The sequence below is a fragment of the Bombus huntii genome, chromosome 9 (assembly GCF_024542735.1).
Source record: "Bombus huntii isolate Logan2020A chromosome 9, iyBomHunt1.1, whole genome shotgun sequence".
NCBI classification, from domain to species: Eukaryota; Metazoa; Arthropoda; class Insecta; order Hymenoptera; family Apidae; genus Bombus; species Bombus huntii.
Window position 1 is genome coordinate 6,876,895 of NC_066246.1, and position 21,090 is coordinate 6,897,984.

At 36.3% G+C, this 21,090-nt stretch overlaps 2 protein-coding genes across 6 annotated transcripts in view; both read right to left on the bottom strand.

The window, feature by feature from the left end:
• The window catches only part of LOC126869877 (uncharacterized), a 195,756-nt gene that overhangs the window by 127,095 nt on the left and 47,571 nt on the right, over positions 1-21,090 (bottom strand). The gene's annotated exons all lie outside the window — the stretch shown is intronic.
• LOC126869876 (uncharacterized) overlaps positions 1-21,090 on the bottom strand; it is a 288,377-nt gene that overhangs the window by 65,903 nt on the left and 201,384 nt on the right. For all 4 annotated transcript variants that reach the window (XR_007691041.1, XM_050627012.1, XM_050627013.1 and 1 more), the window contains exons 4-5: positions 3,422-3,544; positions 330-518 (exon numbers count right to left, since the gene is read on the bottom strand). Coding sequence is in view for 3 of the 4 variants with exons in the window: in XM_050627012.1 (XP_050482969.1) it covers positions 330-518; positions 3,422-3,544 (312 nt within the window). In the remaining variant the exon portion in view is untranslated. The remainder of the gene's footprint in view (positions 1-329; positions 519-3,421; positions 3,545-21,090) is intronic.

Here is a 21,090-nt window from a genome sequence, read left to right on the forward strand (position 1 = left end):
AAAGAAAATACACGAAAGCCTGGCCTCCGCCACCTGCGTTTTCAATTCTCTTGTAGTTTAGAGGATCGAGGAAAATCGTTTTGGAGCTTGCCCAACCTCTCTTCTCGACGACTTTCCCGCACGACTCGTGAAACGCAGAGAATTTCATTGTCGAAGGGACGAAAAACTGAGAATGAAAGGGGAGAGGGTGAATAATCCAGCGGACTGCCTGATGGTCGAACGGAAGGGTGAATGCACATCGAGCAACGACCAAGCAACGACCAAGCAACGACACAAGAAGGAGAATGGGCCGCGTGGAGACGCGAACGAGTGTGCTTTTTGTGACTCACATGGGAAGCTGACTGGAGGATGAGTCTGGGCGTTGTGCGCGTTATGGGGATGCCTCGGGGTTGCGGCGCGTTGCCTGCAGAAGCAGAGGACCGCCACTGTGACCAGGCCTGCCACGCTCAGGATCAGAAAAACGAGCGCGACCACGAACCAGATCGTCTGCATGCCCAGGATCGTCGATGCCTCGGAGTCTGAAATACAGAAAAGAGAAACCGATGTTGTTTACTACGAAACTGCACAACATAATCTATTAACAGATTTGTTTCTAACCAGCTGACCGTTCATGGCTTCGCCCGCACAGTGTTCGAATTTATGTTTATTGTCCTCTGTTTGAGCACCGTTCAGATGCTGAATTTCGAAAAACGCTCAAACACGTGTTTGTTTATTTTTAATGAGAAATTTATATGCCGAATCTCGAGTGTGAAACTTTAGTGGATGCAGAGATATGGTTGTCGTTTGAGAAAAGATAAAACATAAATGAATGAATGAAAATGAATTTCGGAAAATGTTGAAATGAATGTTTGTTTATTTTTCAATACACGCACGCATTTCAACGCACACACTTGGATACGTTTTCTCAGAACGTAACACATATTCCAACGATATCAATAATAATATAATAAAAAAGTAATAAAATACCTGGAATTTCTTTTACTTCTTGACAGCAGTTTTTGATGCGTTGTATCGACTAATTTGACAAAACAACTGGATTGTTATACGCCAGGTTTTTAAGTGTCCACAGATGGAAGTACAAGGGATTTAAATCGGGTGAACGAGGCTGCCATGTCACAGGCCAAGCACGTCCAATCCACGTTCAGGGAAACCTTGTGTTTAAATATTGTCTTAGAGACTTGAAGTAGGAAACGTAAATCCGAAACAAATGGTTCTTCGAGCCATGTTTGTTAAGACTTTTTTGCTTGTTTTCATGAGTACACGCTTCTAAAGTTTGTCCCCAAGATTTTAGGACACCCTGTATACAATGGTGAATTAAAGATAGATTACCATATCGTTTTTATTTATAAATAATATTGGTCTTACAGCAATTAATTTTGTGATAATTCTCTATGTTTCATATAATAATTCTAAATGGTCTATAAACATATATATCTAAGCTCTGTACAGAAAAATGAAAATGTGTGAAAAATAATCAGTAACATAATAGATTATGTTAAAATACGTAATTTCTGCAAAAAGTATGTAGCATTCACCTAACTGAGTAAAAACACAATTTATTTCGTACAATTGCTGACGATATATTTTCTCCTTAGTGTAACTTCATCTTCCATTCAATTGCTGCTCTGTAAGATGATATTAAAAAGAAAATTTTGAATAATAATCTACATATATCGTATCAAATTGCTTTATATTTTTACTTTTAACGTAATACAATTTTTAACTTGACAAAATCTATCTTCGATCTTTCTTATTGTTATTTACCATTATTACAATAAAAATCCGTAAGCCCAGGTATCTTAGCGAACAAGTGATAAAAGACGTAACTGTGCACTGTATAGTTAGTAACGTATCTACAGACGAATATTTCAATTTCTCATTCTTTTAATTTTCAAACATCAAGTTCACCATCAAAATAGCCATTTACGCGCGGGGATGTTCCCTTTTCCCGATTAAAACAGCAATGGCAGTTCATCTTGCTGCCAGGTGCCAAGTCAACTGACAACGGAAGAGAATTAATTCCCTTGGGCGTTGTACAATGTGTTCAAGAGAACAGGCGGCAGAGAAACCGCCCTCTGACAACGAAAAGTACACGCAGTTTCGTTGAATTGAGAGATCGATAGCGTGTACTGTATACTTTTTATCATTAGGGATCGGGCGACATGCTATTACCATCGTGAAAACGATAAAAAAAAAGAAAAGGAAATTTCACGTGAAACCACACTGACGTTCTACGCTCCGTAACGAAATATTCGAATAGATGGAATTTTTGTAATATAAGAAAAAGATTGAATATGTCAAAGAAGAATCGATTTTTTTCGCCAAATAAAAAATGATTCGAAAGAGCAAACTAATAATAATAATCGAACATGGAATTTTCCTCTGAAAATAATACGAATTGTACAATATACAACAATTGCTGTTATAATACTTAATCAACATAAAATAATTAACTTGCGTATTAAATTCCTTTAATACTTTCGAATAAACTACCACTCGACTGTAGGATTAACACGAGGCTGTTTCAATCAATCGTCTGAAACGTGAACCATAATCGATAGGGTTCATGTTAAAATAGATTTGCCACGCAAAAGGAATGAAATGCCGTCGATTGACGGGAACAGAAATTGATTAAAATGCTTGCCGTGAAAAGGCGAACGCTGACCTGGACAATTCGCTGTTTTATCGTTTTCCTATATTTTGTTTTTCTTTGAAATTCCCGTTGTACGCAACCACAACAAATTATCAGTTTATTGTGGATATTACTACGACGATCGTTCAGACCAGGAATCAATTGCAATTAAGAAAACCTTCAACGTGATATCATCTTATTCGTAGTTCCATCTAACGTGCAAGCTCGTGATCATTAAACTTGTCTACGACAAAACAAATGTATTTGTCCTATTATAAATACTAGTAGAGCTTGAGAACATTATGATTCTACGAATAATTTTCGTGATAGCAATATACACTCTGTACAAGCTTCTACCTGAAAAGGTAGCGTTGCCGCGTTCTTAGATTTCATTTGAAAGTAAAAGGAGAACCTAATATTATGTGCATGGAAAATTCGAGTTTACGAATCCGAATAACATTGTAACGACCGGCAATTTCTGTAACTTGAGCAACTTGCACCGGGAGCTAATAATTCTGCGAAGAGTTTCCAAAACGCGAATAATCGCTGAAAATCACAAGATGCCATTGTGGCGTCGCCGATCGTTACAATCTTAAGAAAGACACCGGTGGAAAATTAATTTGAGCATTTCGGGGAAGAATTCGGCGTTTCCTCGTCGCCGCGCCCGATCGCGGTTCGATTACAAATCAATTTGCCGGTGGCGTATTTCATTTGAAATATGAAAGAGCCGCAGTCTGCCGCCGGGCTGGGGAGGGTCTCTAGAATGAATCGCTGGTAATTAGAACTTACTGGCACAGAGGGTGGAGGTAGCCTCATCGGAGCCATCGCCGCAATGATTCACGCCGTCACAAAGGAGGTCCGTCTCGATGCAAAATTCGTTCTGGGTGCATCGGAAGTCCTTGCAGGTGTGCTCTGGGAATGAAGAAAATATTCATCGTTGAAAACATCGTTGACGAGAAAATGAAAATTGAAAAAGTTTCGGATAGAAATAAACGAGCGTTGCGGTGAAATTCTGATGTAAATACAGCGATTCCTATTAATATCCGGACATTGTCATGTGCCACACGCTATTGTTGTACGCGTTTGTCTATAATAGTTAACTAGCTGACTGTTTTTTTAATAAATTGAAACAAATATCGTTGTTGAATATAGAGAAATATACTTAAGAATTAACCATACAACATATGTTCTATTTATTTAATATACGTACTTTTGCTAACAAAGAAAGAACGAGATAAATCACATTGAAAATTCTCGAAATATCGGAATATTAATACGAAGCACTGTAAATAAATTTTCATCGAAGACTTTCGTGTTGGCTTTAAAATTTATTGTATAATTTTTGCCACGTTTTTCTTATCCACCGTATACGTTCGATATTTCGCGATCCTGAGTTATTTTCGCGGATAAATTGTACGTAAAATGAAAGATTTGCTTGGAAAGCGAAGTTTCACGACTAAAGGACATTTAGATTCTCTTTCTTTATTTACGTTCATGAAAATATAAAAATGCGTAAGGGACCGCAGTCTAACGATCAGAAAGAGACAGTTTAGAAAAGTTGCTTCGTCATCTATCGAAGTATGCGATGCGATTACGCGTAAATTGTAACTGTTCTATCCACGTTGACAGGAAATTCGAACTAATTAGCCGAATTGCAACGAATCATTAGTCGAGCGACACACGCGATTGAACAATAAAGAACGAATTCGAGTGAAACGCAAAGCGGGAGCACGCCGCGGATCGACTAATTACACGAACTTGCATTTTGATATTCAACGTCTGTCTTGCGTCTGGTTCCGACTCATTTCGTATAATGTTTCTGTCGATCTAACGCGATTAGGCAAAATGAATTGATCGCCACGACGTGGCCCGCTATAATTAGTTCGACGCGTTAATATTAACGAGAATATTAGGGGCCAACGTTGATATTAACGCGCGATTTGAATAATTGCTTTGATATCCCAATCACCGATGACTGGGTTGTTTTAACAAGCAGCCCGATGATACTGTTGATCGATTGCTGCTACACTACATTTCGTTATTATGAAAATTTGGATTTCAGAGAGAACGAGATTGCAAAATGAAAATTCTAACCAGTTGAAAAAATGTCAAATTGTCGAAGAAGCACGCGCACGATCCAGAAGGAATCGGTAAATCATGTTTACTCTGATTTATGAATTCTACGATTATTTTTCTGTTACTTTTTCATCCTTTCGTAGCATAATAATTGTAATATAATATCGTAATGATAGAGTTAGGGGTACAGCATTAGAATGATCCAAAACTCGGATAACACGAAAGGATTGATGGATGTTCAATGTTCAATGTTAAAATTATAAGAAACATTTTTCGTCAACTATTGGGTTGTCCGAAAAGTTTCTTTCATAAGGTGACAATAGATGAACAACAATTTCTGTTTTATATTATTTCAATGAATTAGGTATGATACGATCCATTTCGTTATATTTCTATTATTATGTTCGTGCATAATTCAATACACTAATATAAAACAAAAACATTGTGCGTGTATTATTTCCTTATAAAAGGAAAGAAACTTTTCGAACAACCTAATATTTAATCGACCGAAGGTTTGATCAACTGTCTCATTAATATCTCACTATTTGTACTTTTCACCTCTTCATATTAAACTTTCGAAAAAGATGAACATCCAAAGAATACGTAAACGAGACTTCTCTGTGTGTATCGTGCATGACAATATGACAAAATAGAGAAGATTGGAGAAGGAGCAGCGACTGGAAAAATATTGCTTCGTTTTATTACAACAAAAAATAACTAATCTCTTCCTGTTATCACTCAACGCCGAATAACACTGTCTAGAGTGACCAGTTAACTTTCATCCAAGTATATCTAACTTTACAAATATCCAGTTGCGATCAGTGGGCCCAATCTGAACCCTTCGACGAATTAAATTCACTTTGCCAAAGAAACGAGTCCTGTACGTTCATTAAGAATTCATTAAGAAGCTAATAGCTTCATTTGAAAAAAAAAAAAAGAAAGAAAAGAAAAACTAATTTCCAAGTATAAATCAGAGCAGCACGATAACTGCCACTTAATGGTACCAGTTAAAATTACGATCGAATGGAAGCAACAAGAAAATAAATTTAGCCTCCGACGAGCGTCGGCAGGTGAAGATAAAACGAAAAATACGCGGTGGTCAGTTATTCCCGATCGAGAAACGCGCCGACGAAGGGAGCTATAACTTGGACCGATCATAACAAAGCGGTCGTCGAAGGAATGGAGGGCTGGAGGGGGGATAGGAAGGGGGTAACGATCGCTTTGGTCCCCGTTCGCAATTATAACCCCCTGCGGGAAGGGGTGGAGTTGGTCCGGAATCAAAGGTAATAAAAGGAGAAACGGAGGGTTAAAGGATTGGCGCGAGAGAAACGACTGGAAGAAAAAGCAGGGTCCGACATCGCGACGTCCAGGGAAGCGTAATTTTCTATAATTTAATAGTTGAAATTCTTTTCGCTTTTATCTTGCTCTTTCGCTCTTCCGTTCGGTCAGATTCGAATCGTTTCATAGGATAAGAAGAAGGAGCGGGGGCAGAGAAGAAGAAGAAGAAGAAGAAGTAGTAGAAGAAGAAGAAGATGGCAGAGCGCGGCGTGTTTCATCGTGATTAAAAAGGGACGAACATTCGTCTACAAATCTTGCGCGATATACCCTTCGACGGAACGAATTTATTTGTCGCGAAGAGCAATTCTCAGCGAATGATTACTAAAGGTGCAAAGTACGTTAGTCGTTCGTTTGCTGAAACTTTCATTTGTCAAATTCTAAAGTTCAGAGATGTTTGTAACATGGAATAAGTATGGCGAATGAGAACCGAATTTTCGTAATTGTTGCAACGATTTATATGTTTCTTGTACATCTTATACTATGCGTAATGTTTTCAAATTTACTTCTCCAATAAAAATCGATCGCTCGATGTCATTTGGAAGAACAGTTTAAATGTCATTTGTAAATATTGTTTCGTCGATGGACAGTGTGAGAGAAATATTCGAAAGTTAAAAGCCAGTTAATCTAGTCAATTTCGCTTCATCTCTATCAACTGACAATTTTTCAAGGAAAATTTCTAGTCCAACCGTTTCATCGGTTATAGCGATATTTATTTTTTACTAATTATCTAGCCAATTCTATAGTCTAACTGTCCAATTTCTCCGATAATTATTATACGCAACTTGTATCCGCTGTTGCACTTACGAAAATACTAATTTGACGCTTCGCCTCAACCGATTCACAATTGACGAGTCCTTTTCTGAAATTGTTCGTAATTTCATTAGATCGTCGCATTAATTCGTAATTGAAAATTATCTTCCATTAAACTAAATTTCAAAAGTTTAAATTTCAAAAGCAAAAACAGTGTGATTCGCATCCTAAAAGTGAAAGAAAAAAGATCAGTTCGACATGGAGTTAATTTCTCCTGCATTTTTCTCTTCTTATAGCAAGATTACACGAGTCATGAACTCGTATCGAAATAAATCGATAAATAACTCGTATCCAAATATTTCTTACTTGTATGACAATGCTATTTAAATTTCAAGAACGAAAAGTTTTTGATGAAACAACTTTACGTTCGAATTTTTATCGCATTTATTCGCGAAGATTACATTAGTTTCCATTGAAGGCTAATTAAATACTTTCGTCACGAACATGAAACAAATGCTCGCGTGCCAGCAATCGTACTTTCGGCGTTTCTAAACCTCCCTCTGTTTAACTTGGCGCGTCAATTATTCGTCGTTCGTGCGAGCAATCGATCCAGCCGACTCTATCGAAGTTTTTACAACGCTTTGCTCGATAATGGCTTTGTGCGACGCGACGCAACGCAACGCGACGTGCTGAAAGCACTTTGGGAAAAAACGCGAATGTTTGCGTTAGATCGTTCGATTATTAATTAGGCTGCCATTATGACGACGATGTTTCTCAGTTAATTCGAATTATAGAATCGTAAATGAATCGAAAATATGTCCAATTCGAGTTGGAGAATGTTCTTTCGTATTTCACTTTCAACCGATTTCTCCTGTACCTTTATGAAATAATATTTAACCGATGACGAAGTACAGCCACTTTCTGCATTAAAAGAACAGACTGTATGAAAATTACTCTGATGTACGATGTCGCATTAGTAGCCCTCGAACATCAGAATAAAGCGAATGTAAAATGAGGTTCGTTATGGACTTTCTTCCTTCACAAGATTTTTAACATTCAAGCTTTTTCCCAAATGATATTTCTCTTTGAGTATCTCAATTATACCTGCAGCGTCTGACACGAAAGTATTTAAGTAGAAGTAGAAAATTTTTCTTAATATATTACTGTTCTTCGTATGCCATACGACACGATAGGTCGTTTAAAACGAATTTAATAATAGTAGGTCGTCCAAAAAGTTTCTTTCGTTTTATAAGGAAATAATGGATGCACAACATTTTCCGTTTTATATTATTTTATCGAATTACGTATGATACATTTTGATCTATTAAAATAAAGATCACAACGTTCGACAGATTAGGTTTCATGTTTGTATAAAGATACATCGTTGTAAAAGACGTGTCTGTAAAAGAAAGACACTTTCTGGACGACCAAATACATATAGATTATACGCAAGATTATTGAAACTTATTATTTATCAATTACGTTAGTAAATCTCGATATTTAGTGAGATCTTAACTTAAGCACCGCTTCAATAAACGTCTTACAAATTTTACAGACTTTAATCGAAACCAAGTAAAAAAGAATAAATCAAAGAACAAAACAGTTTTTTTTTGTTAAAAGAAAGAAGTAAGTACAAATAAGAATAAATCAAATCGAAGAGAAACTAAATCATTATTAGAATGTACGATTAGTCAATATCGTATGTAAAAATATCTATCGATCTAAACGGAAATTGACAAAAATCTGAAATATATTTCCCATCAAATAGAACTCTCAAACTTGGAACGTGAATGGAGTTTTCAGCAAGACTATATATATTTCACTGCGATTGCGATTCGACCAACGAGGATTCGCTTGGGGCTCGTTGACTTTCTATGGGGTATTATGGACTCCGGAACTACCCCACTTAAAAGTCTAGCAGGGTTTAAGTTTCGAACCTCATAAATTTTGTAAATAAATTAGATAGATCGCAGACTCTGATTTTACGTTAGGCGATCGTGAATTGCTGCATCCATCTCTTAAACATTAACCAGCTTGTTTTAGAATTACAATTAACGACTGGACCAGCTTATCAAATTCGTAAGCGAATATGTAACACGTTTTCGTTCAAGATGAATAGATTCAGAATTTTTAATGTTTAATGTTTGTTATATACAAAGATAATTTGTATACTTATACATACAATAAGATGACCTACTATACAGTATAAATATTATTATTTATTACGTCATGCATAAAATCCATAAAACGACGAAATGTATGTTACGCATTTAACGAAAAATTATTTCAAAAAATAGTTATCTAATATTTTAGATTGATCTCACTTGTGAATTTATGATTTCAACGACGTTAAAATTCGTATTAAAGTATCCTACGTCTTTATATGAAAAAGATAAGATAACAAAGTACACTTTCTTTCTAGCAGAGCATATTAAAATTTGTCTGCCATTTCTAATATGAACATCATAGAAAATTTATTTTTCAGTAAATTCCACTTAGGCTACTTGTTAAAGATTTTGATACGTTCCTTATACGTTCTAATTTTTTTTAATTTCTCTGAAGATCAAGGGAATCGGTTATGATAAAACCTCCTTCAAAGTATACTTATGTAATTACATAGACAGGAAAAATAGTTGCATATTCTCCAAGATAAACTACATTTTAATTTCGTTCATTCAATTTTGCTCGTATTATACTGAAGGGGCTGCCAGTTTAAGGACAAAGCAGGGTGACATACGACGCGTCTGCTCTGATCCAAGCATAAAGGAAAGTCGAAATATAAAGTGCATCCGAGCTAAAGCTGAAAAGACGGTATCACCGTATCGTTGAGAATAGGGCGAAAATACGGCGATTCATCTTCAATGTCAATATCGTAGTTTCTATGACAGGACCAAAGCCTTATCACTCTCATGGAATATCGTCAGCAATAACTATAGCTTTGGTACACACTGCGATCTTAACAAATATCACCAAATTCTCGTTATATTATCTGCTTTCTTCTGTCCGACGTATTTCCTGTCAAAAAATAGCGCGAATTTATAATAAATAAATTGTTCGATAAATAACGCTAGAATATTATCAATTGTTCAGCAGATGCATTACGCGTATCTCTTAGAAACTATAAGTCAAATTAGATGTTTGTTAGAAGTATGATCTCGTATATCGTTGAACGCGCGAAACTTTCAGCTCGATTGGAACGTGTTGCACGCAGGTATACTGGGTGGTCCATAAATCAGGCCTACGGTATTTGAATTATTTGGAATTTGTTTTCAGTTTACCCGAAAGATATTTCTAACAAATTTGATTGACAACAAATGGAAATACGTTTGACTCGCTCTAATAAAAAAACGCTCAAGGGAAGCTTTCAAAAACCTGCAAAAAATCTGAAACCATTCACAGAAAAATTATTTGAAAGTCACACAATGCAATATCTATCACTTTCACTGAAAATCACTTTAACATGCACCTTCACGGCCCAAAGAGAACAACGATGTTCCATTCAATCGGCCAACGATACGTTTACGCGAGCTTCTTCGCGATGAAAAGCGTTAATCGATCGTGGGATTCGATTGTTAACGCTAGCCGCATCGAATCGACTGTTCGTTGCGCGAACAACACACACACACGCATACACTCGCGTATAATACAATCGCAGCCAAGTCCGCGTCATTACAGAACGGAACGTTCGTACGCGAGCCGATTTGCTCAACTGCGACTACTGTTAATTTCATTCAGTGTGTCGAGCAAATTGCATCGCATTCGCCCGTTGCCCAGCGTTAAATTATTAGGCAATCGGGAAAGTTAAACAGCGCCGTTTCCACCGCTGCCACGGCCAACCTCCCCTGTCGTTCGCGTTGTTTTCATCGATTAGCATCCGATGCCGCGATACTAATGCCTGCTAACGGGCCACCGCGAATGCCGCTCTTACAACGCTAACATTCCAATAGCTTCGCGTCGTTCCGACGCCATTACGCCGTGGAAATGGCTGGAAACGGTATAATCTACCAACGAATTGATCGTCGACTAATATCCTATGTTTTATTCATTTCCTGTTTTCCCCTCCGCGAAACGAGAATCTCATGATCTCCCTACATAAACGACCGATCGGGGCGTCATTTTCTTTCGCGGGATTAGCGAGCCTCGTCGATCGTTTCGATGGTTAATTAACGACGATGCACGTAGTGGCTGGATCGTGAGGGAATTTCGGGTCGTTTCATCCAGCCGTCGAACGTGTGTCGGGAAAGGCATATGAAATTGGGGATTGATGTCTTGTTTTGGGTAGAGAGTGAGTTGTAGGCTATGGCATTCCTCTTTCTCATCTTTTTACCTTTTCTCTTTCACTTTCATAGTAGATGATTGTGATTTTTCTTTCGATTTAAAGGAAGAATGCAGCGGTTCTATTGACTCGTAGGTAAACGTATAAGTCTAAGTTTATCTTACACGTAGAGTGTCATGCTAAAATGGATTTGTAGGATTCGACTGTGGGACAGAGTCAGCATCACTAACGTTGAGAGACCCTTCGACGATTTTAGTCTGAGACGCTAAGGCTTATTTATTATACACTGCGCAGGTTTGTGCAATTTTATATTTTCACCATCATAATTGGAGGAATGAAATCTAAATAGAAATTTGTTTTGTTTATTGAATGTCATATATATATTTTTGTATATTATATGCATTCTGTAGATTTTTAGAGTCTTAAATTATCGAAAAATGCACAAACATTTGCAGTCGACTTAGCACAACAGGCGATGCCTGTTGATACGTAATGAACGAAAGCGCGCATAGGAATTTAGAAATAACAATAATCAAAGAAGAAATTTCAGTTCCAATCCTCTAATCACCCAGCTTCTTAACAAATCAGATCATCTTCGAAAACTAAGAAGACATTAAAATACATTGGATCTACGCGACAGACTCAACTAACATAGAATTCTAGATCAAACGAAGATACAATTTAAACTGAAATAAAACATCATAATTGCTAGAAATTCTCTGTGAGGATTGAATACTCTGTCTATTTAAAGAAAAGAAAGAAAAAAAAATTACGCGACTTTAGACAGTTAATTTTAAAGCTTCGTGATGATGTTCATTTATATTAATTTATACGTTGATAAGATATATTATGTTCAATTGGGGAAATTGTTATAAAATGGGGAAAGTGTCTAGAATGTGTTTTACCACTAAGATATACTTAAATACAAAATGAAATGCGAAGCAATAAGAAATCCTTATAAATCATATTGTCATTCGTGTTTATACGTATAGCCTTTGCATCTTCAATAAAGCAAAAAAGGATAATAGAAATAAATATTGAGATAACATACAGGTATATAATAAAATTTGTAAGAACAGTATCGAATTCGATGTACAGGTATATTACATTTCGCATTTCATAAACAATCGTACGTATATAGCTCGTAAAACGATTCAAGCATTCTACTATTAACAATCGTGTAGTGACTTACTATGGCCATTCTGCATTTATTGATATACCGTCTACAAATCCGCTTACTGGATTTAATTACAGTCCCATTGGTTATTATCTACTTGTATTGCGGTTAAACCTCTTGGTCGACTAACATCAAAATACGTTAACGAGCAGCGGAGACTATCTAAAATATCGATACCACAATAATAATTAATTAAGCGCTAATTAATATAAAATTTTTATCTTTTTGTATTATATCTCTTGTGGAATATATGATACAAAATTTTAATAATTAATTTTATACTGCTTACTTATTATTTCTATACGATATTATGTGTAAGTGTAAATGTGAAATGATCGTGAAAAAATCGTACGGCTTTTTTATAAATTACCAGCTAAAAAATATTATTCAATTAATCTTCCATTTCAGAAATTTTGTTTCAGAAATGAAGTAATTTGATGATAATTTGTCGCGATAACACGGTAACGTTAATATTGGACAAAATTGTATTTATCTATTAAATGATAAATAATATTTTAATAGAGAATAGGAATTAGATTTCATATTTAAATATTTGCACAATGCCAAATATAATTTATTTCCATTTTCCTTATCGCAAATGAAATTTTATTTTTTCTATGAATTTACTTGGAGGACAGATAATATATAAATAAATAGTTTTAAGTTTTGCCTTATCTATTTTATTTTGTGTAATGTAAAATTTGTGAAATTTATATGCTAATTTTTCAATAGACATCGCAGTTCACACTTGCTTTTAAATTTATTCGCTTTTCGAACAAGTTGCCGGAATGTGAAAATTACAAATTGCAATCTGCAGTAATCTCTCTGATTGAAATGTTATATTTGCGTAGAAATAATTTTTGCTCGACGATCGGTAAATAAGAAATAATGAGCACAAAATAAAATTGTGTTTATGAATAATAATTAATTTCGTTATTTTAAATAATATATTCAGCCTTGTGCAAATAACGAATAACTTATTTCTGATGTTTTTTATTTATACCCTCAAATAACAAGTCACTCTCCATTTACATAACTATCTGAATGAAAATGTTTAAACAATATCTAATACCAGGTAACGTATAAGAAATTTGTAAAGCCATTTTGGTATATCTTCGGCAACGGACCTCTATCTTGACGCTTGTGTCGCGGCTTAAGCTAATTGAATTAATTAATCGCACATCATACCGTTTCTAAATGGAGAAGTGACCTCTGCACGCTACTTCTCACGTCCAATTATATTCTCCGGATTATGAAACAATGTGAAACGTACGAGTCGTCTGCATAATGGTATATCATGTAATTTCAACACTGTACAGAGCAGTTAGGAATTTCGAGTCTTATTACGAATAATTCACGTAACTTTATCTACTGAATATTTTACTTCCGAAGAGTAACTCAATTTGCATTTGCTCTTAGAAGTCATTTTTGTACAACCACTTTCTTGCCTCCCTCATTCACATAAAAACAATAATTCATAATAAAAAAAAAAAAAGACAATGAAAGATACAAATTTTGCGACCACGTTTATTGCCCTCCGAAAAAATGGAAACTTTCACGGTATTCCTTTCCCAGAAGCATCTCAGAAAACCAGAATTGAAAAAGTCTGAAATTCTTTCGTGAAATTCGGAGAAACACCGGCATGTGATGAATAGCAAAGATTTCGCATTTTAATATCGCAGTATTTAATTTCCGCAATTTTTAAATATCCAATATAAAGAAGTTAACATAAAAATTCAAAGTTTCGAATTATCTTCGGTTTTGGTAAAATCTTAATATCATAAAATCTTTTACACTCTATCTTTACTTCATGATCGTATTTTCGCTGTAAACGAAATGGCAGCGAATGTTTTCGACGTATCGATGATCAGATTCGTCCTACTGTAGATTATAAAATATTGCCCTATAGAAGGGCAGAAAATTTCTGCCTGACGGTTTAAAATTATGTCCCCAGGAGACGTTATTCCTGGTTTGGTCTCGTATTCACGACAGCTGGACGCGTTAAAGTTAAAACAAATGTGATACTGTCGTTTTTAGTTGTTTCATTTATTTTCGAAAAATATCTTACGTGTGATACGAAAAAAAGTTTGAAAATACGCGTTTGAGCGTCAGAGCGCGGGATATATTCTTTATTTTAGACGAGTAGAATAGGTATATAAATCTTTCGACATTTCGTACTAACGTAGTCATTTATTATAACAAATTTTACTGTTTGTTATGTACAATCAAAATATGCTTCTTCTTTTTTCAAATCTTATAATGTCATAGGTAGACCACGAATTTTTATGTAAATTCATGTTTTTCAATATTTAATTAAAAAAGGTAGAATCTCAGTGGAAAATAGTTTTACCTAGCAAGTATCGTAGAAAGCACTGTATTTCGGACATTATATGTATTTTTTCGTATCATGTACGTTTCGCGCAAATAAATAAAAATACGCAGTCTAGTGACAGATAATTCTACGTTCTAATGTATTGTCACTTTTCTGAACATTTAAAAGTACCGAAGAATCCATTTGGTTAACCCGAGCATAGTTTTCTATACTTCGAGAATACTTGTTCAAAATTAATTTGTTTTTACTTCAAATACGAAACTGTGATGCATCCAGTTCAGAAATTACAGCCAGTTACTTTCGTCAATTTGTGATTTCGAATGCAAACAGTTGACAGTGTTACTTTTATGGCATTAAATAAAGCAATTGTACGACATTTTAACACACTATATACTTGTACACAGTATACAAGTCATTATTTTCCTATTTGCGCGTCGTGGTAAACTGAAACGGCTAATGGATCAATGGAGCTCATAACGACGAAATATTGTTCGCCTAATGTAGGTACGTGATTTCGTTGATATTATAACGCGTGAATATTACACGCGGATCGATGCTCCCGTTTCTAATCACGCTTATAGAGAAACACCGAATATTCGACGTGTATTTGTCCGACGGATTGAAAGCGTCATCGGCATCGTTGTAAAATACAGTCATTTTAAAGGCTGCCACAATTTCAATTCCTCGTTGCCATTTAACGATCCATATTCCAATCGATGTTTCGACAACAAATGAAATTTTGACATCGTTGCTCTGATTTCATTCGCACTGTTTTCACACAGATAGTTTTCTTTTTTCTTTTTATTGCAATCTGTGGAAGTCGATGTTTCGTCTTGTTTAATGACACGTGATGTAGTTGATTGTAAGGTTTATTTAGTCGTACACCAGTATGTTTGTAGAAGTATACTTGGTACGTAGTTTCGTGTCAATACTTGAGACTTTTGATTCTAATATCAAACGTTGTATATATACAGCATGAACGTGAGCGTAATAATAATAAATAATTTAATGTGATTCAACCACGTTATTTGTTACAAATAAGTTAAGCTTATTAAGTAACTCTACGAAGCCGTAGATGATTACGATATTCTATTCCATTAGAAATAGTGAAACATCCGCTTTCCAAATATCCTAAACTTTTGAAATTGTAAATCCTCTTCTTTTAGTATTCGGTATGACCAAGAAAGATATAATCCGCCTGTAAATTTATTGTAAATCTGTATTTCTAACGTTGCTGATTTTTTAAAATTAAAAATCACGTTGAGAAAGCGAACGAACTGGAGTTTCGTTCTCGGTGCGCGGCGCGTAATCTGCGAGTCCATTCCGCGTCCTGCAGCGTGTCCCAATTTCTCGCTTCACCGATTCGTAGTCGCAAGTTTCCCCGACAACGAGCCGTCAGAATCCCTCGTCTGGCTCCGATTGTCCCCGACAAAAGAACAACGCGCCATAATGAAAGAACGCAGCCGCGTTTCCTCGACGAGATCCGAGATACGCTCCCATCGCAGCTACGGCTCTTCCTCCCTTTCTGGTCCACGGTATATTCGAGTAGAATTAAACGCGAAATCAAGGGCCACCACAGGCCGGGCAAGATCTGTTCATCGCCTCGATTAGGAACTTTCTTCCTACGTATACGTGCAACCATCGCTTTCTGGCTATATTCGTGATAATCAGGGAACAACCTTGCGTGTGAATGGATATAACGAACCGTCAAACGAATCACGATAACAACGTAAATAATGGCGTTAAGGAAATAATCTACTCGATTTGGGTCTTAGGAAAAAATTACGTTGCGTTGTATTTTTTCCTTGTAATAAATCGACCAACGATTAAACCGTAAATTTTGGCAAAACGATCTTTCGTTTTCATCTGGAAAACTAAGAAAATGAAGATTCTAACTTTTTAAGTTAGAAAATTAGAACGGTGTAGATGACAGATAAACTGGATGATCCCTGCTAAACTATTCAACTGCAATTTAACTGCCGGCTTCATAACTGTACTTTAAACAGCATTAACAATGAATACGTGCAGTTGAGTTTCACTTTGTTGAAGTTTAAAACAACTAATTTTATATTTAGCACTTAATTAACTGTCAGATTTTCCAACTGCGCGACTCCTACGCAACTGAATGTTAACTAACTCGACTAAACTGGCTCTTCATTTCCGCGCGATACCCTCATCATGTCACGCATATCCTAGTATAGCACAACACTTCACGTTTATACTGCCCAAATCCATCTGAACTCCGGTGAAACTAAAACAAAACTTCGTATTCTATATAGACGCGTTATTTTCTTCCGCGTGTTCCTAAATTCCTAAATTTCACAAATAATGAAATAATCCAGGTTGGAATGAAAATTCAGTTTTTCTTAAAGTACGATATCTCATTGTTTGATAACGATAAAAACTATCAAAGTATCCCTGAATAATTCCTTAAAAAAAAACGCTAATATATTGTATAATTAATCCTATTTCACATCACGACACCAACGAAAAATAGATTCGCATACTTGTACACTGATGTTTCGTAGCTTTTTGAATTTCCGGGTTGCCAAATTTCCCTTGCAATTAATTTATTAACAAATTAGTTGGAAGATGGCTTTAAAGCTTGTTGAATACAAGTATTATTTGAAATTCTTGTAATATACTAAACAAGTATACCACGAACGTACTTATTCATTCTGATATAAAAAAATATTTATTCGTATAGAGACATTAATGTAAATAATCATAAAGCGCAAACAATATAATTATTGCACGTTGAATAGTGATTTGAAGAGGCACGTAAATTTACGAGATTCAGTTTCTATAAATCTTTTATGCTTCCATAAAAAGACTGATCTTCGTCGCGTTAGCTAGGAATGCCTGGCATTGTGGATTCCGCGCATTCTTCGAATTATTTGAGAACACCAACAAACGTAGCTTGTTGTTGTGCGAATTCAACAATTCGCATTTTCCGAGGTATTCCAACTATGCCCTCGTTCCTCCATGCTCTTTGCTCACTGTTCTTTTCACCGAAAACCCTCTCTTTCGTTTATCGACCGCCATTTATAACTTCCGAGTAGAATTTCGTACTGGGAACACACACACACACACACACATACACACAACCGTTCATTTCAAGCAACAGTTTTCTCATAAACATCAAAATCTTTCCATTTGCGAATAGAAATATGTTCGCAGAATCTAGTTACTCGAGAAGTCCAAAGAAAATTCAATTTTTCGCTCCTTGAAAACTTATTTTCGCGAAGGATCAATCTGAATAATATTCGTTTGAAGAGAATGGTTTCTTCATAAGCTTAAAACTAGCAACTAGAAAAGTGTTTGCGGAATCCAGTTTCTTGGACGTCCGAAGAAAATTGAATTTTCAAGTTCTAGAATCCGGCGAAATCTTATCTGACGTGTTTCACAATTTTTACAAGTAGAACGGGACAATGGACGATACGATAAGGAATCGATGATCGCAAACAAGTTTGTAATAATTTCGTGGATACATTTAAATAAAATCAATGAAAATCATTGAGTACAAAGTAATTATTCAAAGATAATTTTCCTCTATCTATTTAATCGATCTACACGTAAATTACGATGCGATGAATTCGATACAATCTATTTCACGTTTATTTTCAAATAAATGTTTTTCGAAATGAAACAAACAATCGTAATTGGATTTTATTTATTATTAAAAAGCAAGGACTGTTTGAGAAATTTAATTTACCTTTTTCAACAGACATCTGGCGTTTTCAAATTTGTTTTAATAACGATAACAGCGGTAATGGAAAGAAACATAGAGAATATAAGCATCCAGCGTGAACAAATAAAAATAGTCGGAACAATCGTGTCAGAGATACGGCTGTTAACTTTCAAACGACGCAACATGCCGCGTTTCGGCACATAAAATCCATTTTCGAGGTGAGTACCAGCCGGAGCGTGGTCCATCGTGTTCACGAATTGCAAAACCGACTAACAATGAACACTATGAACGTTAATGCTCGCGTCATGTTCGTCGCTCCTGTATGATTCGTGCACAGTGCACATTCATAAAGGATGTGCAAACCGATACTGATCAGCAGTGTTGAGCAAGTTTCAATCGGACTGATCGAATAACGAATGTTATCGCTAATCAAAAGCAACTGCCGTCGTCGATAATGGTAACCAACAAAAATCTCCATCAATACTGGTTATCAATAGCCAAAAAATCTTTTCATTGCCGATAACGCTTATTTATAATGAAAAGCGATCTGTGTTATCGACAATGGCTACCAGTAATCAATAAAATTTTAACCATTTATGACGGCTATTTCTCAACCAAAATCATGCAAAACAATAGACGAATTCTAACAGTATCGTTATTCAACGATCACATTCAACGATGGGTTTCGTCGTATGCATGTTGCTTTGCCATCGAGGACGAGATGAATTTGTCTTTTGTTTCTTTGTTTCACCATTGAGTTATTCTAACGAGAGCCACCCCGTCATGTTCATACGTACGCTCTTACTTTGTATTCACCGGCATACGTTGTATTCTTTGTATTCTGTTTCCGTGTTACAGTTAACTCTTTTATCAAATAAATTCATAATACGAAATAAAAAGACGGAGGAAGAAAAGCGAAATAACCAACGAATGGACAATCGTGTCGAAACATCCACCGGAAGTAAGATACATCGTCTCTTTTTCTGATTTTGCGAGGCGCATGGTTGACCGGGGTAATTCATCAACGATACATTAGAATCCTGACGTTTACACGAATCGCGAGACGCAGAGACGCGTGTCGAGGCTCTCGCGCGTACACGTCGCTGCTCCGTGCTACCGAAGCGTTGGGCAAATGCATAAACACATTAGTTGCTCGTAACGGGGCAACGGTGGTGGAATTCTGACGCGTACAGGCTGCGCCGGAAACCGTGCACGACCACCGAGAACTCTGAAACCCGGGCACAAAGGTTGCGCCAGAGTGCCGGCTTGATGGATACGTATGGGAGGCATCCCTATGGAAATCATCCCTCCGCTCTTCAGCCTAATTCTGCGTCTAGGTTGGCCCATCATCGCCTTGCAAAGCACGTGCACGGGACCGTGAATCGTTGAACAGCGCGCACTCGCGTGCAAAGGGTGCAACGCGCGCAATGCGACAGAGAAATAGAGAAATCACTTTCCTTTCCTTTAACTACGACTGATTTATTTTCAGTTTCAAGTTTGCCTGAAAATTTACTCATAGTTTCAGGTGCGCTCCGAGACGTTGCAATATTTATAAAACGTTAGTGCGGAAAAATGACTCGTGGTATGTTTGCTATCGTGAAAGTTTGATATTTAATAATTTATTATTTATATCCGTTAACGCGATGACGTCGAGAAACGAGATATATCGCTCTATAAAATATTCTAGTCGATAGAAAACGAAATATCTTGTTTTTAGCACTTCGTACACTATCCGTTTCATTGTGAATCCTGACACGTCAAAGTGACAAAATAGCTCGGCGCGGCGCATATTGTAATTTCAATGAAATTCCCAACGTCAATGCATTAATAATACAAATATAAACGTTTCTATCGTTCATGTTTATATTCATATTTCACGTACTATCGTTACGCCAATATTACGCGTAAAAGCTTCATTAATCTCGTGTATTATATAACAGCATAATACTAATACTATCCAATATTTTCCCCTGTTATTTACAATCCTGAAGCGACTGGCATTCGCGTTCTTTAACGATTTAAAAATGAAAAGGTATATCTAATTTACGGTAAGAATCAGGCGTTTACATTTCTGTCCGACATTTTTCACGCAAAATATCGCAAACATGCTCGAAACACTCGTTTCTTTCCCTCGTTCGGCCATTAGCTACGCTAGTTGACGTGGGGTGACTCTGCGGCCATGATGGAAGGGTTGTGCCCGCTTATCGAATGAGGGTGCATCGCGTCGCCAGGCGATTTAAGACAAACGTTGCGTGCAAAAGCGCGTTTCGGATCGACGACGTGGTAATCGAATCACCGTGCCTTGTTCCACCGGCTTTCTGCTTAACCCTGAATCAGCACGAGTGTGTGCAATGCTCGTGTCGTTTTTCCAGCGAACCCCCTGTCGCGCATGTTAAATTACACTGCGGCAGTTTACCAAGAACTGTTCATGTTCTTCCTGTTCTCTATTCCTAAAAATGATTTAATTTTGATGCACCTTTTCTCCGAAGATTTTACTCTGTTCCTTGAATATACGTATTTACGCGCAATTTAAATTCCGTTCAATGGGAAGATATTTAGAATCAAACACACGATAAACACTTATTAAACACGACATAGTACCACGCCAGAATAATTTACTTATAATTCTCAATGAGAATTGATTGGAAAATTCATTCAAATAAAAAAAAAATAATAAATTTAGATTAGAATCGACGCGAGAAAATAAAACAACGCGAACAAATACAATGTTACAAAAGTTACATATCTACGTAAAATCTTGATTATGCGAGTCCCCTTTAGTCAAAGTTTTGTATTGTTCCGAGGTGTTTTGAACTTT